This window comes from Bos grunniens, chromosome 15, assembly GCF_055505025.1.
Source record: "Bos grunniens cultivar Pamir isolate PY7600 chromosome 15, Bosgru_T2T1.0, whole genome shotgun sequence".
In the NCBI taxonomy this organism is placed as follows: Eukaryota; Metazoa; Chordata; class Mammalia; order Artiodactyla; family Bovidae; genus Bos; species Bos grunniens.
Window position 1 is genome coordinate 62,675,634 of NC_141179.1, and position 22,049 is coordinate 62,697,682.

The following is a 22,049-nucleotide window of genomic DNA, read 5'->3' on the forward strand; positions in this document are numbered from 1 at the left end:
GAATGTGACTGCTGTATCTGTATCAGTATCTGTATCTGTATGCTGTATCTGTATCTGCATCTGTATTTATATCTCTGCATCTACATCTAACTCTAGATATAGCACTTGATGAATCATCTTAAAATTAAATATTTGATGTATGCCTATTTCACTTATGCTAGATGTTGACGATTCAGGAATTAAGAGGTTTCTGCCTGTGCGCTTAATGTATCTGGCAAACTACAGTTCAACAAATATTTGGGTTTGGTTTCATTTTTCCAATTCAATAGTCTGTGGCTTTCATTTGCTTCGTTTAGAAATTCCTAAAATACTGTTATGAATTCTTAATATTCTGATGTATCAAAACTGAGTAACAAATAGTTCATTATTAATAATAATCACAATATCTACTCTTTTAGTTTAGTTCAGTTCAGTCGCTCAGTCGTGTCCAACTCTTTGTGACCCCATGAATCACAGCACGCCAGGCCTCTCTGTCCATCACCAACTCCCAGAGTTCACTCAAACCCATGTCCATTGAGTCAGTGATGCCATCCAGCCATCTCATCCTCTGTCGTCCCCTTCTCCTCCTGCCCCCAATCCCTCCCAGCATCAGAGTCTTTTCCAATGAGTCAACTCTTCGCATGAGGTGGCCAAACTATTGGAGTTTCAGCTTCAGCATCAGTCCTTCCAATGAACACCCAGGACTGATCTACTCTTTACTGAGTACTTACTACTTTCAGACACCATCATCTCATTTAATCCTCACAACAAACCTCTGAAGGCAATACTATTATTATCTCTGTTTCACAGCGGAAGAAACTAAGGTGCAGAGATTAACTTCAAGTTTTCACATAACCAATAAGAGGCAGAATCTGGATTCAAATCTATGAGTCTGATCCCAGAGTTCATGGTCTTAACCACTGTGCTAACATAGTTTATATTTACGCTATATTGGTTTTACATAAAATAAATATATTACCTTCTAAAAACACTGAGAAACAAACCTATAGTAGACATACATCTTTAGAACCCCAGAGAATGTGGCATAAAAGCTGGTGCTTAGTTTCTCTAAGAGGTGTTCTTACCCTTAGAGAGTTTACAATCCAATCAGGAAACTAGAATACACATCTAGTGTATAATAATACTCTATAGGATAGGATAAGTACAAAAGAGGAGTACACCCAGGACTGCTCTGAAAATTGAGAGAAGGTAATTTCTAAGGATTGGGCCATCACAAAAGACTTGATGGAAGAGATAGGTCTTAAAGAAGGAGTAAAACTGATAGGAGGAAGAAAAGAGGTATGGTGTTGTAAGCAAGGAGATGCCTCCAAATATAATTATGAAGTACCAAGAAAATATTCAATTGTTTGATTGCTTCATGTATGAAGGTAATAGGTGATGAAGCTGGAAAACTGGGATCATACTGGGCAGGAATGCTGGACTTTATCCCCTAGACCTGTGATTGATAAAGTAGTCACTAGTAAGATGTAGCTATCGAGCACTTGAAAAGTGGCAAGTCCAAACTGAGATGATTTGTATAGGTAAAATACACATCAGCCTTTGAAGACTTAGTATGAAAAAAAGAATGTAAAATATCTCATTAATAATTTTTGTATTGTTTACATTTTGAAATGAGCATACTCTGGATACACTGGTAAATACATATATTATTAAAATCCATTTCACCTGTTTCTTTTTATTTTTCTAATATGGCTACTAGGAAATTTAAAATCACATGTGTGGTTTGCATTTGTGGCTCACACTGTATTTCCATTGAACAGTAGTGCTCTAAAAAATGAAAAATATGAAGGAAGACTAATGAGCAAGGATTTCTGTAAAAAGTGTTTTAAAAAGTGGATTCTGGTATAAACAGATAAGTTCACATTGTAAGACAATATCTGTTTTTTCAATAAACTAATGGGAAAAAAAGAAAAAAAAAGGTAGTAGTGAAGTATTGGGACTGCTATAGCTTAAAAGATATTTAAGAGACAGAATAACCAAATGCAATGTGTAGATTCCAGATTCTGACTCAAGCAAACCAATCATAAAAAGACCATTCAGAGACAACTAGGGAAATGTCAACAAGCACTAGATTTGGATAATATCAATGAATGATTGGTAATTTTGGAGGATTAATGACTTAATGGAGATGAAATTAAAAGTTGCAAACTAAAGTATGCTTTACAGATGTAAACTATGTTATTGTGAAATGACAGAACATTTGGGATTTGGTGGGGACAAAAAAAGTGTACCTCTTCCCATATCAAAAAATAAATAAATACAAGAAAGTAAATACTGTGATTAGAATTTTCAGAATTTTGTTCAAAAAGGCAGTAAAAGAGATAACAATACATTAATGCAATCATAAATCAAAATAAAGTGCTCTTTCTATAAAAAACTGAAGGGCTTGAGTATAATTATCTATACAAAGGACTATGCAGTGGAAAAAGGAAGTTTCAGGGCTAGAGAAATTCAAAGTGTCGCCATTCTGATAGTACTGTATAGGAAGGTCTTCAGAATAACACAGTTCTGTCATTTTAGGTATACTTAGGTCTACACAGTGGAGAAGGCAATGGCACCCCACTCCAGTACTCCTGCCTAGAAAATCCATGGCAGAGGAGCCTGGTGGGCTGCAGTCCATGGGATCGTGGAGAGTTGGACACCACTGAGTGACTTCACTTTCACTTTTCACTTTCATGCATTGGAGAAGGAAATGTCAAGCCACTCCAGTGTTCTTGCCTGGAGAATCCCAGGGACGGGGGAGCCTGGTGGGCTGCCGTCTACGGGGTCCCACAGAGTTGGACACAACTGAAGCGACTTAGCAGCAGCAGCAGTAGCAGGGTCACACAGAATGTTGAAACCAGTCATGAAAATCAGATCTTCTGACTTAGTATTGATATAAAGGTGGTTGTGTCTGCCTCTAAACATGACAAAATCCTATGAAGAACCTAAACTATACTTTTCCTTTTAGATTTTTAAACTGTATCATTCAGTTATTCAGTTATAGTTCGGTGAAAGTCGCTCAATCGTGTGCAACTCTTTGCGACTCCATGGACTGTAGCCTGCCAGGCTCCTCTGTCAATGGAATTCTCCAGGCAAGAACACTGGAGTGGGTAAGCCAATTCCTTCTCCAGGGGATCTTCCTCACCCAGGGATCAAACCCAGCTCTCCTGTATTGCAGATCCATTCCTTACCAGCTAAGCTACCAGGGAACCATCATTAAATAACTGACCATATCAAAATATCTTTTTCAATGTGCTTAGGGTTTGTCTTGACTGCTTCTCAAATGGATATGTGGTAAAAGATAAAATTAAAAAAAAAGAAAAGAAAAGAAATCTAAGGAGTAACAGCAACAAAACTACCTTAACATTTCCAAATGAAATTTATATCATGCTATGGAGAACAAAGATGCAGGTTTGACCTCCAGGTAAAATGCAAGCAAGAATAGTCAATATGTTGTCGAGTCCAAGCTTGCTCTGCTCGACACACAACAGGCACCAATCCAAGATGAGAGGCTGAGTCAAGGAAGAGACTATAATTGGGGAGCCAGCTGATGGCGAAGATGGCAGGCTAGCACCTGAAAATAACCATTTTACAGGGTCTGGATGCCAGGTTCTTTTATAGGTCAGACATGGGGGAAGGTGAGGAAGCAAAGTTTAAAAAGCCATTAATATTGCAAACATCTCACAGAATGGCAAGCCTCAGGCAGGGGATTTGTTAATTTCTTTCTTCCTGCCAGCTATGGGTGGACAGGGTTCTGAACAAAGGCACTCTAGTTTAACAGTCAGGCAGAGGGGCAGGATTCTTTAAGGCTGGCCATTCTGTATGATTATAACAGAAGCAGCAAAAACAAGTCAAAGAAACAGGACCAACATGGAATCAGGATTGGCTTCTCTGCAACAAATCTAAGGTAAGCAGCACATAGATTTGACAGTAAAAGCGAACAACAGAGCGAATGACAGGGAGAGGAAAGTGCCCATTTGGAGTACCCAATAACTACCTCAAAGTGAGCGTTTTATTTTGCTTTTTCTGTGAGCTTGAACGATGTCATAGCTGCCCTGCGAATAGGAAGACTTGCTAAGAGTGTGAAAGGACTTTGAAAAGTTTTCATTTTTCAAGTCGGTTTCTAAAATCTAAAAGAAATAAGCTGAACATCTCTTCCAAAAAAATAATATTAAAACTGAAAAACTTTGGGATTCCCTGGTAGCTCGCTGGTAAAGAATCTGCCAGCAATGCAGGAGACCCCAGTTTGATTCCAGGGTTGGAGAAAGACTAGGCTACCTACTAAAATATTCTTGGGCTTCCTTGATGTCTCAGATGGTAAAGAATCCGCCTGCAATATGGGAAACCTGGGTTCAGTCCCTCGGTTGGGAAGATCCCCTTGAAAAGAACATGGCAACCCACTAAAGTAAAATCTAAAAGAAATAATTAAGTTGAACATCTCTTTCAAAAAAAAAAAATTAAAAACTTTTTACTCAGCATAGGTTTTAGTTGTCTTAGTTTTGGAACGAGAACATTCCAAAGGAAGTCTAGGGAGAAGGGAGGAATCAGTTCTTGTCACCCTTCTCATCGACCTCCACCCGCTCTAATCCCAACTGTACCCCCTCCGTAGCCCCCCACCCCTCATCTCCCGTCATAGTACTGCAGTCGTCAGCCGGGAAAGGACAGGGAGCTGCAGCGGGTAGGTTATATGGAGGAAGTTTTGGGGAAGGCGGAGGAAGCTTGGAGGGGCGTGCTGAGGTACTCGCTGAGGAAGAGGAGAGAAACGACAGTCTGGGAGCCAGGACAAGAGCGAGTTAGAAAGAGGCGAAGGAAACCTTTTCCCACCGCGCCCGCACTTACTGTTGGTAAACTCCTGAGGTAGAGGCGATGGGTTACCATAGCGACCGCGTCCAGAGGGCGGAGCGGCGCTTCCGATCGGTGCCTCCGCCATTGCGGCTCGGCTGGAAACTTGACCGCGTTAGGTCAGTGACTTCCGGCGGAAGCAGAAGCCGGTTCCGAGGTTTGGCAGACAGCAAGCGAGGAGTGGGCTCTAGTGGCTCTACCGTTGGTAAGTTTGTGATCGAGCGGATCCAGGAGAGGGTACGAGTCTGTGGCTGGGCGACACAGGGCACTGTGAGTGCAGTAGATTTCCGAGTCCCAATTTTGAGGAAGCCCCGGATGTCTCGTTGAGTTCGCGGCTATGGGAAGAAGTTGCCTGGTTCTGGGGCTCCTAGCGGGTTCTCTTCGGTTCGGGAGTGTTGTCACGTCTTCCCTTGAAGAGTTTCAGGAGCTCTTTGCGAGATCTGAGCGCCTGTCCAATAACTGAGGGACTGTTGCTCTCCACCTGCCAGTGCTGACTGGCTATTTGGCGTGTTATTCTTTGAAGATAACCCGAAAGACAAGAAGTGAACTGGAGACATTAAGAGGGAATGCTCCCAAATTGATTTTAATTCCTCGTTTTGCTTTTAAAGAATATTTATTCATTTTATAAACACTTATTAATCCAGGCAAGAATATTGGAGTGGGTTGCCATTTCCTTCTCCACTAGTGTGTTTAATGAGTACCTACTCTGTGTCGCTTTTACCAAGAGATTAGCAGAAACACCTTTCTTAGAGGGCCATCCACCGCTCGGGTTCATTATCGAATTCTTTTTCTTTCTTACGCTGTTGTATAGTCATTAATTTAAGATATAAGCGTATATCATGAAACATCTAACAGATTTTTCCACACTTGTCTATATACTTAAACGTGAAATTCTTGGGGCGTTTCAAATGAAAATATTTGCTTCTTCAGGCTTGCATTATTATCATGACTTAATATTACAGAACTTAGGGAAGCTGTACCTAGTTATTTCCCAGATATACGCAAACTGTAATGAATTGTCGTCAATATTTATATTCAGCTGATCTGAAAAGGACCTCTTCTTGTTCAAGGGATGATGGCGTTTGAGCAGATACCAAAAAAGGATTGGTACAGCATTCTGGGAGCAGACCCATCTGCAAGTGTATCAGACCTAAAACAAAAGTATCAAAAACTCATTTTAATGGTAAGTCTTTTGTTTTCAATTCTTATTGCAGGGGGAAAATCAGGTTTTTTTATGTGACCAGAAATAAAGGTTTCTGTACAATGAATATATGATATCAAAGCAGGAATCAAAAGTATTAATTTGGTTAATTGAAAGTTTCTGTAATAGTGTAAAAGAAAAAAGTTGATTTGAGGTGGAATTGCATAGTGATTTGGACCATATCTGAGTAATGCTGATTCGTTTAAAATTCTAATTCTACCACTAACTAATCTTGGGAACTCGGGCAAGTTATTTTCCCCTGTATTTTCCTTGTGTTGGCTAAAGTCACGTTCCATTCTTTGTGAGCACGGACTATAGCTCGCCAGGCTCTTTTATCCATGGAATTTTCCAGGCAAGGAATACTGGAGTGGGTTGCCATTTCCTTCTCCAGGGGATCTTCCCCACCCAGGGATCAAACCTGCATCTTCTGCATTGGCAGACAGATTCTTTACCACTGAGCAGCCTCAGGGAGTATTAAATGAAATAATCCATGTGAATTTCCTTGAAGTGTGCGACATTAGCATCCAGTAAACACTAGCTACATGTGGCTATTATGCACCTGAAACTTGGCTAGTCAAAAATGAGGTGTGCTGTAAGTATAAAACAGACATTGGGCTCTGAAGGCTTAGTACAGAAAAAGAATATAAAATAATCTATTACTTTTATGTTTATTAAATATTGAAGTGATAATGTTTTGGATATATTGGCTGTTTTGCATATTTTATACATATACAGTAAACATTCTATCAAAATTACCAGGCTTCCCTGGTGGCTCAGATGGTAAAGAATCATCCTGCAAGGCAGGAGATGTAGATTTGATACCTGGGTTGGGAAGATCCCCTGGAGAAGGGAATGGCAGTCCACTCCAGTATTCTTGCTTGGAGAATTCCATGGACAGAGGAGCCTGGCAAGCTACAGTTCATGGGGTCACGTATACCCTAAATGTATTATCAAAATTAACTTCATCCATCTGCTTTGTAAACATTGTGTATATGGCTTGCATTTATAGTTTACATTATATCTTTATTGAATAATACTGATTTAGGCTAGTTAAAGACTTGTTTTTCACTGATTTCATTCCTTTGTGAAATGGGTTGTGGTATTTATAAAGAGATAGTATCTTTCTAAACTACCATATTAATTTTTTCAGACTATATTGTGAGGTTTGTTAAGGAAATCAGTAACTATAATAATCTCCAGTTAACTCAGTTTACAAAAAGAGTAGAGGATCATTACTTTTATAATATGAGTTGTTTCCCAAGTTAGATAGATCAGTGAGATTTTGCCATAACAGTGTGAGACAGTAGATATTTCACTGTCAAGAATATATTATTATCCCTGCTCTAGGTAATAAGTTGAGCTAAATGATTTTAAGGTTTCTTTTGTCTCAGGATTTTTTTTTTAATTTATTTTAATTATTACTATCATTTTTTGTCTCAGGATTTTTAAGATTTCTGTCAGTAAAATCAAGTAGACTTTTTGGAAAAAATTTTTAGTACTGTATCATTCTTGTGCCTCAGTTAACGGAGATATGAGGCTGGAGAAGTACACTGGCTTTAGATCATGCATGGCCTTGTAAGCTATTTGGCATTTAATTTGACAAGAAGTTATTTACACTTAGTACAGTAATATCTGTCAAATGTCAAACAAAGTGAATGAACTATTCTGCATCCTCTCTGGTAATATATTCCAGAGTTCCAGTTGCTGTACATCTTCCCCAACATTTGATGCTGTTAGTCTAAATTAATCTCTTAGGAGTTTTTCAGTTTTGCCACCATTGACATTTTGGGCAGGATAATTGTTCTGTGGGGTTATCCTGTGCATTGTAAGATGGTTCACAGCATTCTAGATGCCAATAACAACTAAAAATGTCTCCTGGTTGTAAAAATTGCAAACCTCCCTATCTCACTGAGAACCACTCCACTGCACATTCTCCTGTGTTCATAGTGATATCTCACTGTGGTTTTGTATTTCTCTCATGGCTGATGGTGTTAAGCTGATTTTTAATGTGATTTTAGCCATTTGTAGAATTTTTTTTTTTTGTGAAGTCTCTTTTGAAAAAGAGACTTGATCTTATATATATATAAGTGTATGTATTTTCTCCTAGTCTGTGGCTTGCCAGCTGATTTTCCTAATGGTATTTTTCGAGGAGAAGTTTTTATTTTGGTGAACTGTAATTTATCAGATTTTTGTTTTATGATTAGTGCTTTCTGTGTCTTCTCTAGGAAGATCATGAAAATAATCTCCTATGTTTTCTTCTAGAAGATATGTAGTTTGCTTTTACTTTCGCCTGCATGCGTGCTCAGTCATGTCCGACTCTGCGACCCCATGAACTAGAGCCCACCAGGCTCCTCTGGCCATGGAATTTTCCAGGCAGGAATACTGGAGTGGGTTGCCATTTCCTATTCCAGGGGATCCTTCCGACCCAGAGATGTCTCTTGCATCTCCTACATTGGCAGGTGGATTCTTTCCTACTGTGCTGCCTGGGAATTGTGTATCCTGTGGTATACGAAGTCATGTTTTTGGTTTTCCCTCAGTAAGGATATCCAGTGTTCATCATTTGTTGAAAAGATTTTCCTCTCTCCATTGGACTGTCTTGGCAAGATGGATCTATTTTTGGACTATATTCTGTTTAATATATTTGTTTATCCTTTTGCTAATACTTTTGTCTGGATTACTATAGGTTCACAATCAGTTTTAAAGTCACATAAAGTTAAATAATCTTATTCTACTTTTAAATGTTATTTTGGTTAATTTAGATTGCTTGCGTGTACTGTCCCAGCCACCACAGAAGCCTCAGTGTTTAAATTTAGTATGGTTATTCCAGCTCCAAAAATAATTGGGAAATAACTCCATTTTCTCTCTTTTCTGAAAAACTTTGTGTAAGATTGCTATTGTTAATTATTTAAATGTTTAATATAATTTACTAGGGAATTAAACTGGGCCTGAATTTTTCTTTGTGGAAAGTTTTGCAGGTATGTGTTTATTTTTTGAGGCTATAGGGCTGTTGAGAGTTTCTTTCTATTTTCTGTTTTGTCAACATAGGTGAATTATACTTTTTCAAGAATTTGTCTATTTTGTTTAAGAAGTCTAACATCCTTCAGGACTTCCCTGGTGGCTCAGAGGGTCAAGAGTCTGCCTGCAATGCGGGAGACCCAGGTTTGATCCCTGGGTTGGGAATATCTCCTGGAGAAGGAAATGGCAACCCACTCCAAAATGTTCATACTGTTGCCTTATTAGTCCTTTATTGCTATAAATTATGTAGTTATGTTTTCCCTTTGATTCTTTATATTGGTAATTTGTGTTTTCTATTTATTTTTTCCTAATGAGGCTTACTAGAGTTTTTTCTCTTTCTTTAATCTTGTTTGCCAAGAACAAACTTTTACTTTGTGGACATTTTTATATTGTTTGTTCATTTCTCTTCACTTGATTTCTGTTTTTAATTTTATAATATCCTTTCTTCTACTTATTTGCTTTTATTTTCCTGGTTTATTAATGTAGAACCATTCATTATTGAATGTACACCTGTCTTCTTACATTCTTAACATAGTCACTTAAAGCTATAAATTTCGCTCTAAGCTAGGAAAACTGCTTTAACTGCATTCTACAAATTTCAATATGTGTATACTCAAATTATATAAAGTTTCTCCTCTAATAGTTTTCTTTGACCAATGGGCTACTAGGAAGTACATTGTTTAATTTCTAAACATTGGAAAATATTCAGAACTTTCTATTATTGACTTCTAATTTAATTCTGTTGTGATTAGATTTCATTCCTTTATATTAATTAAAACATTTTTATGGCCTAGCATATAATCTACCTTAGTTAATATTCCCATGCCCTTGAAAAAGATGTATTTGGCTTTTATTAAATCTAGTGTTCTATAAATGTCTGATAGATCAAGTTGATAGTATTCAAATACTTTATATCCTTATTGATATTTTTTTGGACGATTTTTATCAGTTTCTGAGAGAAGGACATAACATCTTCAACTGTGATTGTGGATTTGTGTTTTCCTCTATAGTTTTGTTAATTTTGTTTTATTTATTTGGGATCATTTTTATTGAGTGCATATATATGTGTGTGTGTGCATAAAGATTATGCCTTTATGAATTTGAACCTTTGATCATTGTCAATTTCCCCTCTGTATTTCTGACAGTATTCTTCCTGAAGTGTACTTTGATATTTCTGTAGCCAACACCTGTCTTATCCTTCAGTTCAGTTCAGTTCAGTCACTCAGTCAGTGTCCGACTCTTTGCAACACCATGGACTGCGGCTCACCAGACCTCCCTGTCCATCACCAGCTCCCAGAGCTCACCCAAACGCATGTCCATTGAGTCAGTGATGCTGTCCAACCACCTCATCCACGACAGAAGATGCTGTCGTCCTCTTCTCCTCCTACCTTCAATCTTTCCCAGCATCAGGGTCTTTTCCAATGAGTCAGTTCTTTGAATCAGGTGGCCAAAGTATTGGAGTTTCAGCTTCAACATCAGTCCTTCCAATGAATAGTCAGGATTGACTACCTTTAGGATGGACTGGTTGGATTTCCTTGCAGTCCAAGGGACTCTCAAGAGTCTTCTCCAACACCACAGTTCAAAAGCATCAATTCTTCTGTGCTCAACTTTCTTTATAGTCCAATTCTCACATTTGTACATGACTACTGGAAAAGCCATAGCCTTGACTAGATGGACCTTTGTTGGCAAAGTAATGTCTCTGCTTTTTAATATGCTGTCTAGGTTGGTCGTCACTTTTCTTCCAAGGAACAAGCGTCTTTTAATTACATGGCTGCAGTCACCGTCTGCAGTGATTTTGGAGCTCCAAAGGGTAAAGTCTCTCACTATTTCCATTGTTCCCCATCTATTTGCCATGAAGTGATGAGACTGGATGCCATGATCTGTTTCCTGAATGTTGAGTTTTAAGCCAACTTTTTCACTCTCCTCTTTCACTTTAACAAGAGGCTCTTCAGTTCTTCGTTTTCTGCCATAATGGTTGTGTCATCTACATATCTGAGGTTATTGATATTTCTTCCAGGAATCTTAACTTCCAGCTTGTGCTTCATATAGCCCAGCATTTCTCATAATATGCTCTGCATATAAGTTAAATAAGCAGGATGACAATATGCAGCCTTGATATACTTCTTTCCCAACTTGGAACCAGTCTGTTGTTCCACGTCCAGTTCTAACTGTTGCTTCTTGACCTACATACAGATTTCTCAGGAGGCAGGTCAGGTGGTCTGGTAGTCCCATCTCTTTAAGAATTTTCCACAGTTTATTGTGATCCACACAGTCAAAGGCTTTGGCATAGTCAATAAAGCAGAAGTAGATGTTTTTTCTAGAACTCTCTTGCTTTTTTAATGATCCAACAGATGTTGGCAATATGATCTCTGGTTCCTCTTGCCTTTCCTAAATCCAGGTTGAACATCTCGAAGTTCATGATTCACGTAGTGTTGAAGCCTGGCTTGGAGAATTTTGAGCATGTTTTTGCTAGTGTATGAGATGAATGCAATTCTGTGGTACTTTGAACATTCTTTGGCATTCTCCTTCTTTGGGATTGGAATGAAAACTGACCTTTTCCAGTCCTGTGGCCACTGCTGAGTTTTCCAAATTTGCTGACATACTGAGTGCAGCACTTTGACAGCATCATCTTTTAGGATTTGAAATAGCTCAGTTGGAATTCCATCACCTCCACTAGCTTTGTTTGTAGTGATCCTTCCTAAGGCCCACTTGACTTTGCATTCCAGGATGTCTGGCTCTAGGTGAGTGATCACTACTGCTGTTGCTGCTAAGTCGTTTCTGTTGTGTCCAACTCTGTGTGATCCCATAGACGGCAGCCCACCAGGCTCCCCTGTCCCTGGGATTCTCCAGGCAAGAATACTGGAGTGGGTTGCCATTGCCTTCTCCAGTGCATGAAAGTGAAAAGTGAAAATGAAGTCTCTCAGTTGTGTCCAACTCTTAGTGACCCCATGGATTGCAGCTTACCAGTCTCTTCCATCCATGGTATTCTCCAGGCAATAATACTAGAGTGGGGTGCCATTCCCTTTTCCAGGTGAGTGATCACACCATCATGATTATCTGGGTCATGAAGATCTTTTTTGTATAGTTCTTCTGTGTGTTCTTGCCACCTTTTCTTAATATCTTCTGCTTCTGTTAGGTCCATACCATTTCTGTCCTTTATTATGCCCATCTTTGCATGAAATGTTCCCTTGGTGTCTCTAATTTTCTTGAAGAGATCTCTAGTCTTTCCCATTTCATTGTTTTTTCTCTATTTCTTTGCGTTGATCACTGAAGAAGGCTTTCTTATCTCTCCTTGCTATTCTTTGGAACTCTTCTTTCAAATGGATATATCTATCCTTTTCTCCTTTGCCTTTTGCATCTTTTCTTTTCTCTGCTATTTGTAAGGCCTCCTCAGACAACTGTTTTGCCTTTTTGCATTCCTTTTTCTTGGGGATGGTCTTGAACACTGCCTCCTGTACAATGTCATGAACCTCTGTCCATAGTTCTTCAGGCGTTGTGTCTATCAGATCTAATCCCTTGAATCTATTTGTTACTTCCATTGTATAATCATAAGGGATTTGATTTAGGTCATACCTGAATGGTCTAGTGATTTTCCCTACTTTCTTCAATTTAAGTCTGAATTTGGCAATAAAGAGTTCATGATCTGAGTCACAGTCAGCCCCTGGTCTTATTTTTGCTGACCGTATAGAGCTTCTTCATCTTCAACTGCAAAGAATATAATCAGTCTCGTTTCAGTATTGACCATCTGGTGATGTCCATGTGTAGAGTCATTTCTTGTGTTGTTGGAAGAGAGTGTTTGCTATGACCAGTGTGTTCTCTTGGCAAAACTCTGTTAACCTTTGACCTGTTTCATTCTGTAGTCCAAGGCCAAATTTGCCTGTTACTCCAGGTAACTCTTGACTTTCTACTTCTGCATTCCAGTCCCCTATAATAAAAAGGACATCTTTTTTGGGTGTTAGTTCTAGAAGGTCTTATAGGTCTTCATAGAACCGTTCAACTTCAGCTTCTTCAGTGTTACTGGTTGGGGCATAGACTTGGATTACTGTAATATTGAATGGTTTGCCTTAGAAATAAACAGAGATCATTCTGTTGTTTTTGAGATTGCATCCAAGTACTGCATTTAGAACTCCTTTGTTGACTATGATGGCTACTCCATTTCTTCTGATGGATTCTTGTCCACAGTAGTAGATACAATGGTCATCTGAGTTAAATTCACCCATTCCAGTCCATTTTAGTTCACTGATTTCTAGAATGTCGACATTCACTCTTGCCATCTCCTGTTACCACTTCCAGCTTACCTTGATTCATGGACCTCACATTCCAGGTTCCTATACAATATTGCTCTTTACAGCATCGGACCTTGTTTCTATCACCAGTCACATCCACAACTGGGTATTGTTTTTGCTTTGGCTCCATCCCTTCATTCTTTCTGGAGTTATTTCTCCACTGATCTCCAGTAGCATATTGGGCACCTACCGAGTAATGGCTTCCAGGACTGTCCTCTGCGCTTTCCCTTTGGTTGCTTTCAAAATTTTTTCTTTATCTTGTGATTTTAGTGGTTTCTCTGGCATTTGCCTAAAATGTGATTACTTTGCATTTATCCTATGTAGGGTTAACTGAGCTTCTTGGATTTTTGATTGCTATCTTTCTTTAGTTTGTTTTGGAATGTTTTCAGCAATTATGTCTTCACTTTTTTTTTTTTTTTCCGCTTCATTCTTTCTTCTCTATTTGGGATTCTGATTACATATAAGATTGTACTGCAGGTATTGGTTGCTCTATTCTTTTTTCCAGTAGTTTTTTTTTTTTCCAATTTTTATTTCAGTTTGCATAATTTCTGTGAACCTGTCTTCAAGTTCACTGGTTTTATTTTCCCTTCTGCTTTGTCCATCTCCTAATAAATTCATTACAAAAATTATTTCTCTTTATTATATAATTTTTATATCTAGCATTTATCCTGGCTCTTTTTATATAGCTTTCATCTTTCTTTCATCTTTTCCTTTCTAGTGTTGTGTACCACTTCCAGTAGTTCCTCTAAATACAGTCTTTTTAAAGTCCCTGTCTGATAATTCTAACATCTGGGTCTAACATCTGTCTCTGAGTCTGGTTCTGAAATTGCACAACTCAGATGGGAGTTGAACCCATGGACTGGGCCTTGAATCTACTGTCTTTTAATTGAAATTGCACACCAGGTCTCAGGACTTAATGAAGCTCAGGTTCTTTATGTTTCAGTACAGAAGGAATTCAGCGATAGGCAAAGTGATAGGTAAGAGGTAGATTTATTGAGAGAGGTACACACTCCATAGACAGAGTGTGGTCCATCTCAGCTGACAAGAGGCCCTGGGAGATACACATTCCATAAGACAGAATGCGGTCCATCTCAAAAGATGAGAGCAACCCAGAAATGCGGTATGGTGAGTTTTATGGGCTGAGTAATTTCATAGGCTAGTAAGTGGGAGGATTATTCCAGCTATTTTCAGTACGGGCTGGTATTCAGGAATTGGGCCACCACCTACTTTTTTGGCTTTTTATGCTTGGCCTTGGAACTGTCATGGCACAGTTGGGTATGTCATATAGCTTGTTAATATATTATAATAAATGTGTAATGAGGCTCAGGGTCTATTGGAAGTCAAATCTTTTCCATCTGGGGCCTAATCAGTTCTAACCATTTTTTGTGGTATCCTCAAGAGCTATGTCCTTCTTTCAAAGGTTATGCCCTGCTCCCTTCCCTTCTATTTCAGTTCTGTATGCTTTCTTCATGATGGAGCAAATTCTCTTGCTTCTTTGCATGTCTTATAATTTTTTTTGAATGCCAAAATTGTTTGTAAATGAAAAGCAGAGATTGAATTAAGGAATCTATTCTCAGGGATGGGCATGTGCCTTCTTTGTAAGGCGACATGTATAGCAGTCTGAGTCACTCTAGTCTGTAATTGAGCTGAGTTTTTTTGCTTGCTATTGCTTTCGTGTTTTATTTCACCTTGGGCATCAGGTGGTTTGAGCAGGATCAGAACTGCCCCTGTAGCAGAACTTGGGATCTGAATCCCACTAGGATTTGTCTCAGCTCCCCTGCCCTGTCCTTGAACTTCATATTAGGAATGTCTGTCTCTGTCTTCCTGTTCCTTTCCTGAGTTGGGGATGACTGCTACCTGGTGCTCACTGTGAAATCTAGCTTCCTTCCAGGGATTCTCCACTGCTTCAGTCCTGCCTTCTGACTTGAGTAAGCCGCTTGTGCTTGTGCCTTGTGGGTGACTCTTGGCAAAGGCCTGTCGGGTGGAGTTAGTGAATGGGTGCAGACTCTGTTGTGTCTGGGGTACCAAGGATTGTTGTGCCAGTCTGTGTCTGGTCCTTAAAATTAAAGTTCATTTTCTTCTTATCTGTGTCAGTATTGATTTTCCTGCTTCTGCTGCCAAAAGTCAAAACAGTGATGGCTTTTTTTCCCTCTCTTCTAGGGTCTTTTCATTTGGATTTTGGTTCGTTGGGTTTCTTTGAGTTTCTTTGAGTCATCAGCTCTCTATTTTTGTTTAATTTAATTAATTAATTGATTGACTGTGATAGGTCTTTGTTGCCACTTGGGCTTTTCTCTAGTTGCAGCAAGTGGGGGCCACTCTCTAGTTGCGGTGCACGTGCTTCTCATTGCAGTATCTTCTCTTGTTGCTGAGCAGGGGCTCTAGGGCGCGGGCTTCAGTACTTATGCCACATGGAAGGGCTTTGTTGCTCTGCGTCTTGTGAGCCCTCCCAGACCAGGGATCAAACCTGTGTCTCCTGCTCTGGCAGGCGGATTCTTTACCACTCAACTTCCTGTTTAAAGCAATGGTTGAATTTCTAGAATCTGGCTTATTCTCCTGCGTTATTCCTTTCTGCATTATAATATGCCATTATTTCTCCCATCTTTGAAAATACCCTTTCTCCGAACGCATATCTGCCATCTCTTGCCCCAACTCTTTTGTTCTTTGCAGCAAAAACTGTTTCAAAAATTTGCCTCTGCTTCCTTTCTCCAATTTCTCCCTTCCTGTTATCTCTTAAACCTGCTACAGCTCGGCCTTGTTCCTGCCACGGCTCTCTCCCTAGTCCACTGTGCCCTTCCCTGCCTCACCCAGTGAACTCTTACTCATTGGCTCAGACGGTAAAAACTCTGCCTGCAATGCAGGAGACCTGGGTTTGATTCCTGGGTCGGGAAGATCCCTTGGACAAGAGAGTGTCCACCCACTCCAGTATTCCTGCCTGGAGAATTCCATGGACAGAGAAACCTGGCGGGCTATAATCCATGGGTTGCAAAGTCAGACATGACTGCGTGACTAATACTTTCTCCCCCCTCCCCTTTTTTTTTTCCCATGTACTGTTTTATACTAATTTATACTTCATACTTTAAATCTTATCTTGTGTTATCCTCTCAGCAGTCCCATAAGGTAGGTAATACTATCTTTATATTTGCAGCTGAGCAAACCAATTCTTAGTTATAATCAAGTGATTTGCCTGAAACACACAATTAGTAAGGTGTAAAATCTAGGCTTGATCACATATCCTCTGCCCCTCAAGACTCTCCCATTATATCAGACTTCTCATAATTGCCATCCAAAAGGGTTTACAGTTGTTCAGAGGCATAATTTTCAGTTTTCTGAATTTCAGTGGAAGGCCTATTCATGTACAGTTAATGAAGTAGTACAGAGGTCAGGCATAATTACTATTCTCTGTTTTAATTTTGAAGGGATCTAGATTATATATGGTGTATGGAGATAAAACTTATTTTTCTTATTCTGTTTGTCTAAGTTTAGAATTTCTAATAGAGTTGAGAAGGAGAAAATTATAAGGGAAAATCATACTACTTACCATGCTTATCAGTTTTTTTTCAAAAACACTTTTAAAGTTCATAATCTTGCTTTCTAATTTGAATTACCATGTATTTTCTTAAGTCTGTTTTTCAGCAATGTCACCAAACAGTTGGAGAATAAAATTACATTTGACAAATACTATTCTGTATCTAATTTTGTAAAAAGGCGCATTTATTACATGCACTTTTCCAAGTTCAGAAGACTTTGAATTTAACACCTCCTACATAATTAGTTGTTGGGATAAAATATTGCTAAATCGCAGGCTGCTAAGTTTACAATACATGTTGATTTAGTAAATACTGTTTCCTTATTTTAGTTTTTGTAAACGTAGTACTTACTCAAGGTCCTGATTCTGAAAAATTCTTATTAACTAATTGTGATCTTTTAGAATGCATAAAAGATACATATAAAGCACAGAATTAGCTTGAAAGACATTTATTTCATATACCATTAAGTCTATTGCCTAATAAATTACTGTATAAAAATAAAGGTAATTGAATCAGCATTTCCCAGCAGCTTTTTTTTTTTTTTGGTGGTGGGGACGGAGCTGTGCTAGGTCTTCACTGTGGTACACAGACTTAGTTGCCTGGTGTCATGTGGGACCTTAGTTCCCTGACCAGGAATTGAACCCACGTCCCCTGCATTGGAAGGCAGATTTTAACCATTAAACCACCAGGGAAGTCCTCCAGCAGTGTTTTATTAATAGGGACTTTGTGTGTGCTCAGTAGCTCAGTTGTGTCCAATTCATTGTGACCCCATGCACTGTATGGAATTTTCCAGGGAAGAATACTGGAGTGGGTTACCATTTCCTTCTGCAGGGGATCTTACCAACCCAGGGCTCGAACTCACTTCTCTTGCGTCTCCTGCATTGACAGGTGGATTCTTAACCATTGGCTACCTGGGAAGCTGGTAGGAACTTAATAAAAGTAAACTGCTCTTCTTTTTTCCTTATGAATCAAATTTTAAACTATTTTTCTAGTTTTTTTTTTAAGGTAAGTTGAATGATAATTCATTGCTTTGTGATGGTCTAGGGTCAAGAATGATTAGTTATGTTATCCCGTGTGTTTTACAGTTATGCATGTGAAAATTGCTGTTTACTGAGGAAAAAGCTTCCCCCCAAAACCTTTGTCACAGTGAAAATTGGGGGCCTTTTCCTGTTGATGCTGATAATATTACAGGATGCCTTTCAACTGCAAAGGAATTATTATGTTGGAAAATTATATGCTGCTGTTGCAATATGTTCCATAATCTTAAAGAAAATGCATGTAATTTGAGGCAAAAGTGTGCAGGTTGCTGTTGATCTTAAGGTTAGAAGGGTATAAAATGCCTTTGACAGTTACATGGGCATTCAGAGATTCTCTTGATTTTAAGTGATTATATATGTAGATTACCATTAAGCTTCTTATGTAATACACTTTAACATATTGAAAAAGAAAGTAGAAAAGGGTTCCTGAGCTATAGGGGAGAAAATTACCAATCAGAAAAGAAGGGAGATAAGAACAATTCTTTAAATAGGTCTTTCGACTATACTACAAAGTGATCATAATTATTGAAAAGGTATTTAGGCAATATGAGAAATTTTCTGAAAACATCTGGCAGTGTTGTGAGTAAAAATCAAAAGAGTATAACTTGTAGTGAACATTAATGATTTATGTTGATGTGGTTAACTGTTTAGCTGTCCTCTGGGTGTCATACAGGGTGCAGGGTATTTAACAGTAATTACTTCGGTATGAACTGTTCTCTTCCATGATAAGACAATGACATTTTAGGTGAACATTAAGTAATAACATTAACTAATACACATTACTGTGTATCAGACACTGTTCTAATCACTTGATGTCCATTTATTTAACTCTGTAGAGCAAGAAATCATTATTATCCCTGGAAAATGAGGCTCAAAAATTAAGTAACACTTTGGTTGGTGACAGGAAATTGACACAGTCTATATATACTTTGAAAACTAGGTAAATAAGAAAGCTAAGAGTTACCTTTTCAAAGTTTTCCTTATCTTTCTATTGCATATATACAGCAATAATAGATTGTATTTTTAGAGAAAAGGCAGCATTTATGTTACACATGCAGAAGAGAGAAGGGTTAACTATGTGGACTCTGCAGATGAGGTAATTTCCTGGGTTTGAATTCTGACTCTACCACATATTAGTTCTGTGACTCTGAGCCAGCTCTATAATTTAGGAACTTGTTTCCTTATCTGCAAAATAGGTACGAATCATTATTTATTCATAAATATTAAATACCCATGTGGATGTGAGAGTTGGACCATAAAGAAGGCTGAGCACCGAAAAATTGATGCTTTCAAATTGTGGTGCTGGAGAAGACCCTTGAGTCTCCCTAGGACTACAAGGAGATCAAACCAGTCAATCAGAAAAGAAATCAACCTTGAATATCCATTGGAAGGATTGATACTGAAGCTGAAGCTCCAATGTTTTAGCCACTAGATGCAAAAAGCTGACTCATTGAAAAAGCCCCTGATGTTGGGAAAGATTGAAGACAGAAGAATAACGGGGCTGCAAAGGATTAAGTGGTTAGATAGCATCACTGACTCAATGGGCATGAATATGAGCAAACACCAGGAGATTGTAGAGAACAGAGGAGCCTGGCATTCTGCAGTTCATGGAGTCGCAAAGAGTTGGACCGGACTTAATGACTAAACAACAACAACAACTATATGCCAACTCTGTTCTAGGCATTTAGTAACTAAATATCAATTTCATAGGGTAGTTATAAAGATTTAAATCAGTAATAAACCTAAAGCATCTAAAATAATGCTTGTTGTTCAGTTCCTCAGTCATGTCTGACTCTGCGACCCTATGGATTGCAGCATGCTACGCCCTCCTGTCCTTCACCATCTCCCAGAGCATGCTCAGACTCATGTCCACTGAGTCAGTGATGCCATCCAGCCATCTCATCCTCTGTCATCCCCTTCTCCTCCTGCTTTTAGTCTTTCCCAGCATAAGGGTCTTTTCTAATGAGTCAGCTCTTCTTATCAGGTGGCCAAAGTATTGGAGCTTCAGCTTCCAAATCAGTACTCTTAAAGAATATTTAGAATTGATTTCCATTAGGATTGAATGGTTTGATCTCCTTGCAGTCCAAGGGACTCTCAAGAGTCTTCTACAACGCCACAATTCAAAAGCATCAGTGCTTTGGTGCTCAGCCTTCTCTAGGGTCCAACTCTCACATCCATACATCACTACTGAAAAAGCCGTATTTTGACTGGGGGGACCTTTGTCGGTAAAGTAATGTCTCTGCCTTTTAATATTCTGTCTAGGTTTGTCATAGCTATTCTTCCAAGGAGCAAGGATCTTTTCATTTCATGGCTGCAGTCACCATCTGCAGTGATTTTGGAGCCTAAGAAAATAAAGTCTGTCACTGTTTTCATTGTTTCCCCATCTATTTGCCATGATGGGACTGGATGCCATGATCTTAGTTTTCTGAATGTTGAGTTTTAAGCCAGCTTTTCACCTTCTTTCACCTTCATTAAAAAGCTCTTAGTTCCTCCTCGCTTTCTGCCATAAGGGTGGTGTCATCTGCATATGTGAGGTTATTGATATTTCTCCCGGCAATCTTGATTCTAGCTTGTGCTTCTTCCAGCCCAGCATTTCTCATGACGTACTCTGCATATAAGTTAAATAAGCAGGGTGACAATATATAGCCTTGACGTACTCCTTTTCCTATTTGGAACCAGTCTGTTGTTCCATGTCCAGTTCTAACTGTTGCTTCCTGACCTGCATATAGATTTCTCAGGAGGTGGGTCAGGTGGTCTGGTATTCCAATCTCTTTAAGAGTTTTCCACAGTTTGTTGTGATCCATACAGTCAAAGGCCATAAAGTCAAAGGTGTAGTCAATAAAACAGAAGTAGATGTTTTTCTGGAACTCTCTTGCTTTTTCTGTGATCCAACATGTGTTGGCAATTTGATCTCTAGTTCCTCTGCCTTTTCCAAATCCAGCTTGAACATCTGGAAGTTCTCAATTCATGAACTGCTAAAGCATAGCTTGGAGAATTTTGAGCATTACTTTGCTAGCATGTAAAATGAGGGCAAGTGTGCAGTAGTTTGAACATTCTTTGGTATTGCCCTTTCTTTGGGATTGGAATGGAAACTGACCTTTTCCAGTCCTGAGGCCACTGCTAGGTTTTCCAAATTTGCTGGCGTATTGATAGCATATTAACAGCATCATCGTTTAGGATTTGAAATAGTTCAGCTGGAATTCCATCACCTCCACTAATTTTGTTCGTAGTGATGCTTCCTAACTAAGGCCCGCTTGACTTCGTACTCCAGGATGTCTGTCTCTAGCTGAGTGATCACACCATGGTGGTTATCTGGGTCATGAAGATCTTTTTGGTATAGTTTTTCTGTGTATTCTTGCCACTTCTTCTTTTATATCTTCTGCTTCTGTTAGATCCATACCATTTCTGTCCTTTATTGTGCTCATCTTTGCATGAAATGTTCCCCTAATATCTCTGGTTTTTGTGAAAAGATCTCTGGTTTTTCCCATTCCATTGTTTTCCTCTGTTTCTTTGCATTGTTCACTTAGGAAGGCTTTCTTATCTCTCCTTGTTATTCTTTGGAACTCTTCATTCAGATGGATATATCTTTGCTTTTCTCCTTTGCCTTCCACTTCTCTTCTTTTCTCAGCTATTTGTAAGGCCTCGTCAGACAACCATTTTGCCTTTTTGCATGTCTTTTTCTTGGGGATGGTCTTTATCACTGCCTCTTGTACAGTGTCACGAACCTCCTTCCATAGTTCTTCAGGCACTCTATCAGATCTAATCCCCTGAGTGTATTTGTCACTTAAACTGTATAATCATAAGGGATTTGATTTAGGTCATACCTTACTGGCTTGGTAGTTTTCCCTACTTTCTTCAATTTAAGTCTGAATTTTACAATAAGGAGTTCATGATCTGAATCACAGTCAGCTCCCAGTCTTGTTTTTGCTGACTGTATAGAGCTTCTCCATCTTCAACTGCAAAGAATATAATCAGTCTGATTTCGGTGTTGACCCTCTGGTGATGTCCATGTAGAGTCATCTCCTGTGTTGTTGGAAAAGGGTATTTGCTATGACTAGTATATTCTCTTGACAAAACTCTGTTAGCCTTTGACCTGCTTCATTTTGTACTCAAGGCCAAACTTGCCTTTTACTCCAGGTGTCTTTTGACTTCCTACTTT

General features: G+C 38.9%; 2 protein-coding genes across 15 annotated transcripts in view; one reads left to right on the plus strand and one right to left on the minus strand.

The window, feature by feature from the left end:
• DCDC1 (doublecortin domain containing 1) overlaps positions 1-4,965 on the minus strand; it is a 472,274-nt gene extending 467,309 nt beyond the window's left edge. For 4 of the 6 annotated variants that reach the window (XM_086340929.1, XM_086340926.1, XM_086340925.1 and 1 more), the window contains exon 1: positions 4,822-4,965. The gene's annotated coding sequence lies outside the window, so the exon portion shown is untranslated. The remainder of the gene's footprint in view (positions 1-4,821) is intronic. The other 2 variants (XM_086340930.1, XM_086340928.1) reach the window with 1 other exon arrangement.
• The window catches only part of DNAJC24 (DnaJ heat shock protein family (Hsp40) member C24), a 132,688-nt gene continuing 115,461 nt past the window's right edge, over positions 4,823-22,049 (plus strand). For 5 of the 9 annotated variants that reach the window (XM_086340955.1, XM_086340949.1, XM_086340948.1 and 2 more), the window contains exons 1-2: positions 4,849-5,029; positions 5,895-6,007. In XM_086340955.1, coding sequence (XP_086197081.1) covers positions 4,849-5,029; positions 5,895-6,007 — 294 coding nt within the window. Of the gene's footprint in view, positions 5,030-5,863; positions 6,008-22,049 lie in introns of all 9 variants that reach the window. The other 4 variants (XM_086340954.1, XM_086340951.1, XM_086340953.1 and 1 more) reach the window with 2 other exon arrangements.